The sequence below is a fragment of the Porites lutea genome, chromosome 7 (assembly GCF_958299795.1).
Source record: "Porites lutea chromosome 7, jaPorLute2.1, whole genome shotgun sequence".
NCBI classification, from domain to species: domain Eukaryota; kingdom Metazoa; phylum Cnidaria; class Anthozoa; order Scleractinia; family Poritidae; genus Porites; species Porites lutea.
The window spans coordinates 7,513,583-7,526,018 of record NC_133207.1 but is presented as its reverse complement, the minus strand read 5'-3'; the positions used below and the strand labels follow the sequence as shown (position 1 = coordinate 7,526,018).

Genomic DNA, 12,436 nt, shown 5'->3' with positions numbered 1-12,436 from the left:
TCGAGTCAGTGCTTAACCCTAACCACTATTTACAGGGCGTAACCCTTATCACCTTAGTCAGTGCTTAGGCTTAGAGTTTAGGCTGATGGGATCTAGTAACCAGAAAACCAAACAAATACTGAAAAAATGCCCAGAAAGCCTCGGAATCATGATCATGTTAGAATTTTGATGCATCGAACGTGGGCTATTTTGAGCTTAGCCAACCGCGACGGCGTCGACAGGGACAAAAACAACACATTTTGACTCCACTAACGGCAACAGACAAAATCTAAAGGCAAATAAGTTTATTTAGGGACGGCTTGGCCAGAACCAACTACTGCAAAGTACGTATGTAGATACACCAATAGGTAAATTGAACTAATGTACAACACTCGCAAATTAGCTTTCACAAACGAAACTGCTACGACTCGTCGATCTCGACCTGTATCCCCAATTAACGCAAGCTTAGTGCCAGTTAGGCCGCCAGTTAGGTTGGGGAAATACATATAATACTTGTAATAAAATTCTGACCAACGGATAACTGAAACAGAACATTGTAGGAGCACAGAAGATAAGCGCCGAGAAAACTGAGAATCATCTTCACTAATGTACCCAGCAACGCACTCAGAGCAATTGCCAGGTAGACTGTCAGAAAAGGCTACGGCAGGATATTTAGGGTAAACAAATGGATAACGACGCTGGCTAGAGGTCTGTAACATTGCCTGCAATCTAACTGCGTCAAAATACTAGACTTATGTCGCCACCTAAAGAGCGGTTCCGGGACAGCTGGCCTAAACTTACATAGGAACTAAACATATTAAGTAAAGGAACAGGTGCTCAACGGTGATAACGGTACAAGTGCATAAGGAGAAGAACCGAAAAAAAAAGCTGAAAACTAGCAGAGCTGAGCTACCGCTTACAACTGAAATATATGCGGTCAGACGGAGGCCAGCAAAAACCTGCCCAAAAATACCCCGAAGTGAAAAAAGGGGGCAGGAAATCTTGGTAGGAACCAATTGCAAGTTTCAAGCTCAAAGTCCTTCTTTATCAGGACTTTACAATGTAATCGAGAATAGGTCGCTCCTAAAACAAAACCAAAAGTTAAGAAAAACCAAGAGGTTAGTTCAGAAGCCTACCGGATGACGTACATGTGATACATACAGAAATACATGTTTTTTTATTTGGAGTCTTACAATAAATAGTATAGTCACTATCAAGTAGTCACTGTCAACAACAACAGTCTTATTCAGGACTACGTTGACCCGGACGATCGAACTCAACCTACTTTTGAAATGACTCCTGGGTGCAAACCCCTCAAATTAAATAGTATATCAACTATTTTTACAAACAACGAAAATTCCTAAACCTAATTGGCATGACATACGCAGCCTTATATACCCCCGGTATGGCTACCCGTGGTGCCCCCGGCCTAGTACCTAAGCCTTGTTGTATCTCGTGCTGTCAAAATATTTATTTCTGCCTTCTTTGCGGGCTCATTTGTGACAAATAACATTTATCGACAGTCGGGGAGGTGTCAGTAGGAGAGGGATGACTGTGTGACATTATTGAGGGTTAGCCCCATATCTAATCAAGTCATTGAGAAAGCCCCTGAGTAGACTGACTTAATCCCGGACAAAAGTATATGTAGCTGGGAAGGTTGTAAAACTTAACAGTAGTTCATTTCAATGTTCAAAAGATGTTTCTCCATCCTGCGAAATACCTCTTGTCCCCCCTTTTCAATGTTGGGATATGATAGAACAATTACGCCTACAAACACTCATATTTTGTTCAACATTAGAAGTAAAAATGAGGAAAAAAGTAGCCAGCCTTCCCAGCACTTTTGACGATGTTTGTAGTTTATGTGAATGGCCTCTTCCAATTGACCCTCTTTTCGAACAAAAAACCCAATAGAATGTCCCTCTCCCGCCTTCCCCCAACTCAGTCGAATAAGATAGGTGTTCAGGAACAACCACAACAACGAGACCAATAAACATAAAGTTTCTTATTTATTCTTAATACAAGTCTTTAAATAAACTTTGCATAAGAGTTCAGGTGCTGATGGATGCCGCGTACATGGAACCGACTTCGAGTAAACCAACTTTAGTTTAATACTTTGAGATAAATATTCGTTAGTTTCATTTTCAAATTTGTCACCTTTCATAGTGTGTTTTTAAAAACACCAATGGTACACATGTATCATTTGCTGTGTTGAGGTCTGGAGTAGTCATCGAGACCGGGGTTAAAAGGGGTTAACAGCAATAAATAAGATCCGGTGTCAGCCTGAAGAAGCAATGCCAGCCCCTTGATAACGGCTTATTGCCCTATAATACCGTGATTTGTCTCATACGCCAACGCGTCCAAGTGACTGATTTGTCTTGGGATTAGCAGTTATCGCTTGGACGGCTACTATCGCCTCATTAATCCTCGTCTGTAGTTCTCTTAGATCCGTTACATGTAATAAGCGGATTATCTTGGCTGCTTCATTCACCGCTGAATCTGAAACAAGGAGAGAAAATTAAATACAACGACGTGCCGTAAACTGCGGCTCATAAGCCCTGAACTTTATACAAAATCCGCACAGATTTTTGGATCAACAACTTAAGACTTTTTCCAGACGTTTTCCAAAACAATAATTTCTTTTTCCAGAATACTCAAGGTTATCAAATAGGTCTTCAATAGAGACCATAAAAAAACGCAGGAACAAAGCTTTTTTCGGTCAATGCGCTCCAAACGTACAGGCAAGATTGAATACGATTTCACCAACACACACAAACAAATTCACATGTAAAGCACTTGTTGTAGGTTTCAAAATCACTCAAAACTTTTTACCATTTTTTCCAGACTTTATCTCTATACTATTTTAAAGAATTTTTCCAGGTCTGGAAAATTGCTGGGCAAATTTCAAGACTTTCACAAGAATTCAAGACTCTGTGGGAACCATTCTTATACATCTTCCTAAGGGGTTTTGGGAGGGCTTTAGCCTGCGTAGCAAGCGTTTCCGTTTAGTTTCGGAGCAAAAAAAAACCGAGGAATGGGATTTCCAGTTTTGACCGCGCGAGAAATGAAACGAGAGCCAAAAAATGAAAGAGGGGGGAGGTGGAGCCTCTGAACCCCTCCCCACTCTTTTACTTGCGACATTTTTCGCGTTGTCTTTGACTCTTGTTCCTCGTTCTTTGCTCCTAAACCGCACGGAAACGCTTGCTACGCAGGCTAGGAGGGGTTATAAACGGAAGGGGGGGGGGGGTGGGGGACTTATAACGGAATAAATATAAAAGCGCATCGAGACAAGCAAAAGCAGTACTGATGAAAATGCGTTTTGCATTTACTGGTTAGTAATCAAGCTTCAAAACATCATAATACATCGAAGTTTGGTTAGTGGGGGGAGCTCAGCCTCAGTTGACGGTATTCTCCAATGTCTTTATTGACCTTGATTGACAATTATAAATGAAAACAAACAAACAAACAAAACAAACAAAAAAAAATAGGAATGTTCGAAAACTGCGTTGTGCTTTGTATCTTGTTGAGAACTGAGTTCTACTGCCTAAGGTTAATGTAACCCGGTATAGAGCTCGTACCACAACTTCACTATTTTCTCACTTTGCATTTTCCATTTGATGTTAGAAAACAAAAAGAAAAAGGAAGCATTAAATACACACCTCCTGTGTTAAATCCTAGCTCTACTTTGTTAAGTGGTATGACGTCAGCCTTTTTACCCTGCAAGCAAAGCAGTCGTTAAGAATGAAAACCCAGATCAGTACTTATTCGAACATATTTGAATTCACCACATGACTCTAAGTCACCTTTATACCAAGAAAGTCGGTAACAACGAGTGTCTTTAAGCAAGAGACTACAGTTTCTGTAGGATACACGCCATTCCAAGCTGGTCAATTTTCTACATTTACTCGCTTAGGTTATTTCCTGATATAAGCTATCTATTTTTGACCATGCCTTTCGAACTTAATACTCCTAACCCGACTTTGATAGCAACGGTAGGTCTTAACATTACACATTATTATTTTTCTACCACCCTTCCTGGTCCTTTTAAAAGGACATGGAACATGGACTGCCATCAAGGATAACTAATACAGGCACTTTAGCGAAACAATGCTACCCAGCTCACCTTTTTATCAGTCTTTATCGCTTCAGATGAAAGTTTACCTTCAATAAGCGAATGGAGAGCCTGTAGAATAATTAAAAACGATATTAAAGCATGGTATATTATTAGAGATGTAACTTATCTATGAAAAAAGCTGTTGCGTTGAAGGTCCTTGGGTTGGTGAAAGTCTGAAGGTTTTAGGATTAGGGTTATGGTTCAACTTGAAGGAGTTTTAGCCACATCTACAAACTAGACTGCATGGCAAGCACACAGAAATGGGATGCGAGGGAAGGGGAGGGGAAGAAAAACACGGAAGGGAAAAGGAACAGGGGGGTCCGTTTTACCCTCTCCCCAATCTCCTCTCCCTTCTCCCTCCTCTTTTGATGCCTGCCATGCAGGTTACTGCAAACCCTTTAAGCCTGAATATCCACATACAAATTCGCCAAACTGATCTCTATACATTTCCTTAATGAATGAGTTGAGAGAATTTGACAAAAGATCAAAGTCTTTTCTCTTAGGTGATCATATAATTAATTCTCATAACCTAATCTCTTGACAATGTATGGATATCGTTAGGAGAAAATTTTATTTTTGGTCACTATTGGGCCTTAAAGGGTTAAACCTTTCACAGGAACATCACAATTGTTTTAATACTTTTAGTGCTGTCCAAAGCCTTGTGGTTGTTTTGAGGGGCATGGAACTCCAACTAAACAATACTAATAATAATGATAATGATAATAATTTATTGCTTCTATTGTGTGCATTCCATAAAATGATCATGTGCTCATTACAATATAGATAAAAAAATAACATAATACAATTACATATCTTACAATCACAATAATCAATAAAAGTATAAAATGTAAAGGAAGTGAAAAAAATAGATAGTAGGGTACTGTGCACAATCTACTCATGCCAATAATGAACCTTACTTTGATTAATACAAATGTATATATAATGGATTTTAAAGGTACTCCTAGTTTTTTCTACCTGGCCCTCAATTAACAATTTGCAGGATTAATACTATCTCTGGAAAACAAGGAAAAATAGCGAAAAAGTGAGATACAGTTGTAAATATTTACCCACGTTACCTGTAACAGAACAAAGTGATCAGGGTGTTCTGGTAAGCTAAGGAGTTTTGATAGCGAAGTAACTCCAGCCTTCAGATCTGGATTCTCTACTGCAATTACAAATTGAAAAAGTGTAATAAGAACAATTTAATTACCTTGGAGTATGAGAAAAAACTCAGTAGGAATAAACTGCAGAGATAAGCTACGGTATTTACAATCCCTTAATACAACAAACTATTTACAACCCCCCTCTAAATAAGTCCCCCTTTTTCAGGGGAAGAAATATGTTAAGCCCCTTCTCTTTTAAGCCCCTGAGGTGCTGGTAGTTTGGATTTGTTGTTTTTTTTTCTTTGGCTGCGTGACCTCCAACTTCATTGTCTGAGCTTAAATTCCACTTTGCGTCCTTGCTTTTCTGGAGAACTGATACCATCATCTTTGTTACATTAAATACACCCACCCCCCCTCTCCTTTTCTCAAATAAGCCTACCTCAGTAACATGCTTGAAAAAGAAAAGCTCCCTGGCTGGCTTAATAGAGGATTTTATACAGTGAACTTGATGTAATTTAGTAATTAATGGAGAAATAATAAAAAGAAAAAAAGGTAGGACGTGCTGTGCACTGCAATGAATGTGTTACTCACAGATAGGAGAATTAAAGATTCCTTTAAAGTGTACTGAACGTTTTTGAGTGAATGTGGTAATCACAGATTGGAGAATTAGATATTCCCTTTTTGGCTTAACTGAACTTTTTTTGGAATTTATTAGTAGACTCCCTTGCAGTTCTGTGCTATGGTGTAATATTGCACTCGAATATAAACTGTAATAATCTTTCTTCCAGTGGTATTTCAATAACTTCAAAGTGCATTTTATTTTCGCATTATTTTCTTATTTTCTTATAAATTTTAGTATGTGACTAAAATCATCCAAGATGCCACAAACCTGTTAAATTAATAAGGCTCTCATCAAGTGACCCCTCCACTGTTCCTCCTTCATCCGGTTCTTTTTTGTCCTTTTGTCCAGCACTATTAAATTTTTCAGCTATATATATATGATGCAATTTTAAAATAACAAAAAAAGTGTCAGATTCAAACCACTGGTAACGAAAAGACAAATTAAACTTCAAAACAGTTCTAATTGTGAATAATCTAAAATAAATTAACTTGCATCATATTTTGGGCAAATATATGGCATCCTAGCTATCAGATAAAATTTGGTACAGAGGTATACTTGACAAATTTTGCTATATTTGTCTGATGCAACTAACTTTGCAAAATTTTAATATAAATTTAGCTTTATAATATGCAAAGTCAGTAAACAATAAAGAAAGAAAGAACAAACCATTTTCAGCATATTCAACCCTCACAGCATGAGCAAGTAACCAATCTACAACACTTGGCTTCTGTGAAAATTCCACTGGACATTTTAGATCATCTAAATACTAGGAGGAAAACCAAGGGAAGTGGATGAGATAAATTATACACTTTCAAATTTTTATCTGATGTTCATTCTACCACTATAAGATTTTAAAACCTCTGCTTGCTTGCCATTTTTGAAAGCTAGCCCAACTATTAAAGTCATCACTGCATAGTCTGCCCTGCTCTGTTTTGGCTCCTGATTCTTGGAGTTTATTAGGTACATGTATTAATGGATGCAGTGCCAAGCATGTATAACCAGTTTAGTGCAGGAGAAGGTAAATAATTTGGAGAGTTTGTATCTATACAAACCATGTGAGAACTATATTATTTTTTCTATGTACTGTGGACCAAGTGGGAGCTCAAGACAAAAATGGCAAGATAATTTATATACCTTACCTTTCTGAAAGTTTTCATCCATTCACTGCTTTTTACATCTCGTAGCTCTACTCTCTCCTCAATTTTGTACAACCTTATTCTTTGATCTTCCAGCCAAACAACCAAGTTTCGAACCTCTTCATCACCTGAATGGAATTAAACAAGACATTCAGTTTTTGGCCGGTATTCAAACTAATTTGGAACAGAATTTCCTCTGGTTCTCAGCCCTAAATTTTAATAGCAGAGCTCTCTCATGCACACAAAGAGCATGCAGCAGAGCACCATGGGTTAGAAAACTTGGTTATCTGTACATCCAAGAATTTTTGGTATTAAACCATGTGACTGTATGCACGCCCGTCCGCACCACATACCATACCAATGTAAAATAACTCAATCAACAGGTATGTCAACCCAAATGCATGATGAGGTTTATGGTGGGAAGTCACATGCCCCCCCGGACTTTTTAGAGTGAAAAAACAACAAAAAAGTCAAGTCCAACTAAATCTTCAGGATCTTTAATGATGTGGATAAGAGAGAAAGAGCTAACATGTTAGATAAAAAAACAAAGGAGACAAATTTTGTTGGAAGAAAAACATGAAAACTGGTGGTAAGAAATGAGGAATGCTAGCAGCCAGCTACTGTAGGTAAAAAGGAATGGCAGTGAAAAAAAAAAAAAAATGCAAATATAGGAAGTCTGGAACACAAGCAACAAAATTTCTGGTGAGCACATAAGACATTTCCTACATAAGATGTGTAACTAGAAAGCTTCACGTTGTAGTCGTGCAAAACAATGCCAAAGAAATGTAAAAAAAAAAAGTGTGTTGTGTTTGCAAAGTTGTTTTTTTCTTTTTGCTAATTAGACCTATTGATTTTATCCCCATTCTTTTTGCCGTCACTGTTTAGCATTGCATAATTTTTTTTTGTGTGTGTGAGTAAATTATAAGTATATCACCCAGAGCTTCCCTTTTAGACCTGGCTAAATCTATATCCAAATAACTAATAACTAGCTAAATCTATAGGAGGGAAAGGAAATTCTAGTTCAATCTGAGAACAGCTTCATTGTTAAACATGTGTATGCTCTGAGACAGTTTTCCTTTTTTTTTTTCTTTTCCCTCCCCTGTGAGCCCATCCCTTTCCTTCAAACGTAGAATACTCTAGTGAATTGTTCCCTCCCCATCCAATTTATCCCCTTGTATTCCCCGACATATTCCCCTGGTTGGCCAGAGGTCCTACGCCTGGGGTAGGACATGTGCAATACCACTACAGTTCTAAATTGTGATCGTTTCCATTATTTTGTTTATTTATTTATTTATTTATTTACTTTTTTTGCAGTACTGTTACCTCAGTTCTTTTATTTTGACGATGAATGTTTAACGTTAAATAGGGGAAAATCAATAAACGTAAAACTAAAGGAGAAAATAAAGCTTTTGATCAATTTCCAAATAACACAATTAATAATATCAACAATTCAACTGCCAAATAAGAAGGTACTTACTATTAACATCAAAGCCTTCAGGATTATGATATCCAAGAGCTTTGAGTTTTCGTCGAAACATTCTAAATTAACTCGTGCTTGCAAAAACGTCTGACACACGATTTTCGGACAGGCGTTCGGAAAGTGAGAGAGGAGGGACTGGGGACAGGCGTGGAAAGAGAGGTGAATCGCGGGCTCGTAAAGTTCAAAATGGCGGACGAGATTGTTGGCGTAAAAGTAATTGGTATTTTTACGCCAGCAATCAAATTATTGGCCTTAAGAGGAAGAGTCAAGTTTAGCTTTTGATAAATTTGAACTACTTAACAGACAAATATATGCATCTGTTCCTCAGACCTGTACTTCATCGTGCCTCCAACGCTTGCGAACGATGCAACTTGCTATGTTCAACATTCTTTGGTAGAAACCGTGTTTCTAGAGAGCTTCACACAAATCGGGCATCTTTTCCTGACTTATGGTTCAACGTGGACAAATTAGATAGCATGAGCCGTCGAGAGCTACAGCAACTGTGCAAGAAATGTGGCATTAAAGCAAACAGCAAAACAGATACACTTTTAAACGACCTTAGAGATTTTTACGCACAACACGTTGCCGACACGTCGTCGATTCTTCACTATCCTTTCTTAATGCCAAGTACTCAATCGTCTGTCGCCACAAGTAAGGCAAAGAGGAAGAGTTTTCTTCCAGTGCATCCTAATCTGTATAAGAACCTTAACTTGTTTAGCCCAATGGAATCACCTGGTCAGTGGATAAGTGGAGAGGTAGGCAAGTTGAATAGAGCTGTTAAAACAAGGGGAATTATAAGTAAAACTATAGGAGAGTACAAGAGCATAACAGATGCTGATGACGACAATGCCTCAAATGCAAACGACATGTACTTGACAAAGAATGCAAGTGTGTCTGCTGTTTTAAACTGCACTTCCAACAAGTTGTTCATGATAAGCCGTTGGCAGAAACAACAGGTTGAGAAAATGGGGAAAGAGAAATTCAATGAATACAAAAAATCACTCTCTAGCAGTGGGTCGCAGTTTCACAAGTGTATGAATGATATTCTGCAAGGTGAGAGAGATAAATTGGGCCACTTTCCAGAACTGATTTCAGGTTTAATCCAGAGTGTAGCGAAAACTGAAATTTTAAAGCTTCTTACTAAAGACAAAGTCCTGGCAACAGAGGAATATGTGACACATACATCAATTGGTTATTCCGGCACTTTTGATGGTCTTGCCATATACAATGGAGTGCCTTGTGTCATTGAATGGAAAACCTCAACAAAACCTAGACCTACACTAGAAAGTTGTTATGATGCACCTCTTCAAGTTGTAGCATATGCTGGAGCTATTAATTCAAATCCTATTTCGAGGATTCCTGTAACAAACTGTATGATTGTCATTGCACATCATGATGGCTCTAAAGCAGATGTTCACTGGATGGACTTAGAAACTTGTGAGAAATTTTGGAACTGCTGGTTACTCAAAGTTTTAAAGTACAAGGAAAAAACTGAATATGTCTCAAAGCAAAGGGGTTCATGATTGCACTTAATACTTCATTTGTTTTTTTTTTTAATATTTGTTCTGTCTGAGTAATGATGAAATTTATTTCCTAATAAAAATGTTACATTTATATTAATGCAGTGTAAAAAGTATTAATACCGGTAGTAATCTTTCATAAGAAAGTTAATATATTAATATATAATTGCAGATACTTACCTTTTTACTTGTTTGTGTGCTTTTTTTAAATCTTTTATCAGTATGTTATAGTAATGGATTTGCACAAATTTTCTCCTTGCAAATATGTTGCAAATATGTAATTACTGAGGAGTAAATATATATGGCAAAGATGATAAATGCCAGATTTGTCTACCAAAAAACAGGGGGTGTAAATGACCAGGCAAATCTGGCCTTTACCATGTTTGCCATATGTTTACTCCTCAGTATTTACATATTTGCGACATATTTGCAACCTCTTGTAAGCAGCCACCTCCCATAAGTAAGTGACTTCTTATCCAAAACACCAAAATGTTCCCAGTCAGAGCCTTATACTTATACTTATATATAGCAACTGCTACTACTTTTTAGAATGATGGCTCTAGAGTTTTCCACTGTTTTTTACATCTTTTAAGTGACCACCTGATACAATCGTATCGTACAATCATACTTTCCTATTCAAAGTATGAGTATAAGTGTTAGAAATGAAGTGGAATTACATTTATTGTAATAAGCTAAAAATTTCATGCTGCAAATCTTGGACTAGGGGAGGGGCGAAGTCTTTACAAAAATTTTCACTCCCATTTCCCATCCCCCAACCTCCTTCCCTCTCTCTCCTGCTGAGACTAAATTTTTAACAATCACTTCCCTGAATTCATTTTCACCAGGTATAAAAGTCATGATCAGCTGCATAAATTAAATTGGATCAGAAGCATATAACCCTGAATGGGGTTATGCTTCTGATTGGATAGACAGGAAGTCAACTAGTATACCCTGCAATCTTTTGCCTTTTCCAATGCACAGTTTGTTGATACTGTAGTATGCTGACTGGTACATTAAAGCCTGGGACCAGGTTCCTTGGTGAGGATAAAGGGTGAATTAAAGTAAGCAGTAAATATAAAAAAATAGGCAATTCAACACAGCAAGCTGAATGGGAAACTTGGGAGGGGAAAGGCACTCCACGTCTCGAGTCCATCTCATATCAGTGGGAATACATTTTGAAGTATTTTGGGAAAAGATCATTGCAAGGTGGGTGGACAGGGAGGGAAAGCGGGATATTACAAAAAAGAGTATCAATCATCAAAGCTGTTCTTTTCAAAGAAGTAATCAACATAAAGGCACAAGAAAGTGCAAATATTTGCAGAGAGGCAGATACAATCTTTTTTTAATTATCATGTATTTTATTTTATTTTATTTTATCTTATATTATTTTATTTCTTTATTTTTTTACTTATTTATTTATTTATTTATTTATTTATTTTACCTGAAATTGACCCTGGAAAAAAATCTCCCCCACCCTCCCCGACAGGGGTCTCTCCTTTTACCGCCTCTTTCGCCTGTTGCGACCTCCCGGTGGACTCGCGAGACATTTTCTATCGTATCAATTATGGCGGCTCTGAAAATTCTCCGTGAAGTCACTGCTGCATTTACAACGGAGATGAACAACCCGAAAAGGAAATGGCCATTCCTGGCCGAAGCCGAAGATAAGGACCTTAACGAGCGAAAGAACTGGAACAGTCTAAGAGATTGACACCAGAACTTGTATTTCCTCCTGGTCGAGTGGCAGTGAACACTGATGAACAATTCGTTACCTGTTTTAATACTACTTCGACAGGAAAAGCAAAAATTGATATGTAAGTATTTACAGGTAGAAAGTTTGTTGTTGAGTGTATCTTGAGATAAGTAACTCACTTAGATAATCTATGATATGGCGCTACATCTCCGACACACCGACAGCCGGTCATGAGCAAAACAAAAACCTGACTAGATCATCTGTAGTCCGAACTTCTAAATTTAATTCCTGTAGTATATCAAGAAAGCTTAACCAATCCAAATTAAGGTATGTCGATTAAGAAGGACTTTAAAGGGATTGGGGGAGCGCAAGAGATGTCATAGCAAGCTCGCCATCTCGAGATTGGCGAGCGATGCGCACCACTAGAAACGTGGAAGCAAGCGATCTCCCTCTCCTGTCTCCTTTCGCGTGCCTCTCGCGCGTGACTTTTACCTAGGCCCCGAATAAACAGAAGATGAAGAGCTAGCTTCCGGGCTATAGACATCAAATCCAAGCCTTTGTTTACCATAGTTCCCTCCGCATCCTTTTTTGTGTTGTCACGTGAGGAATGAGCATTGCGTGACGGTTGCGTCACGTTTGGGTTATATAAGCATAGCGTACTCTCCCAGACGCATTTTCCCGTCTTGGCATCTCAAAGGAGAGGCTAGTTAAAGCAAGGATACGCCTGGCATTCTGTGTCGGGCAGAACTTCTCAGAACTAATACGTTTCTTTTTCTATCCCTAGTATACTGAACT

At 38.1% G+C, this 12,436-nt stretch overlaps 2 protein-coding genes across 2 annotated transcripts; one reads left to right on the top strand and one right to left on the bottom strand.

Annotated features, from left to right (window-relative positions):
• Positions 1 to 1,966: 1,966 nt before the first annotated feature.
• LOC140944011 (RNA transcription, translation and transport factor protein-like) lies at positions 1,967 to 8,575 on the bottom strand. The gene is made up of 8 exons (XM_073393119.1): positions 8,429 to 8,575; positions 6,955 to 7,079; positions 6,482 to 6,581; positions 6,083 to 6,181; positions 5,167 to 5,255; positions 4,100 to 4,159; positions 3,636 to 3,693; positions 1,967 to 2,475 (listed from the first exon to the last, which is right to left on the bottom strand). Exons 1-8 carry the CDS (start codon positions 8,487 to 8,489, stop codon positions 2,321 to 2,323), a joined length of 747 nt encoding a protein of 248 aa, XP_073249220.1. The 5' UTR covers positions 8,490 to 8,575; the 3' UTR covers positions 1,967 to 2,320.
• A 41-nt stretch (positions 8,576 to 8,616) lies between these two features.
• LOC140944010 (mitochondrial genome maintenance exonuclease 1-like) lies at positions 8,617 to 9,991 on the top strand. Its single transcript, XM_073393117.1, has one exon. It carries the CDS (start codon positions 8,743 to 8,745, stop codon positions 9,952 to 9,954), a length of 1,212 nt encoding a protein of 403 aa, XP_073249218.1. The 5' UTR covers positions 8,617 to 8,742; the 3' UTR covers positions 9,955 to 9,991.
• The last annotated feature ends 2,445 nt before the right edge of the window (positions 9,992 to 12,436 follow it).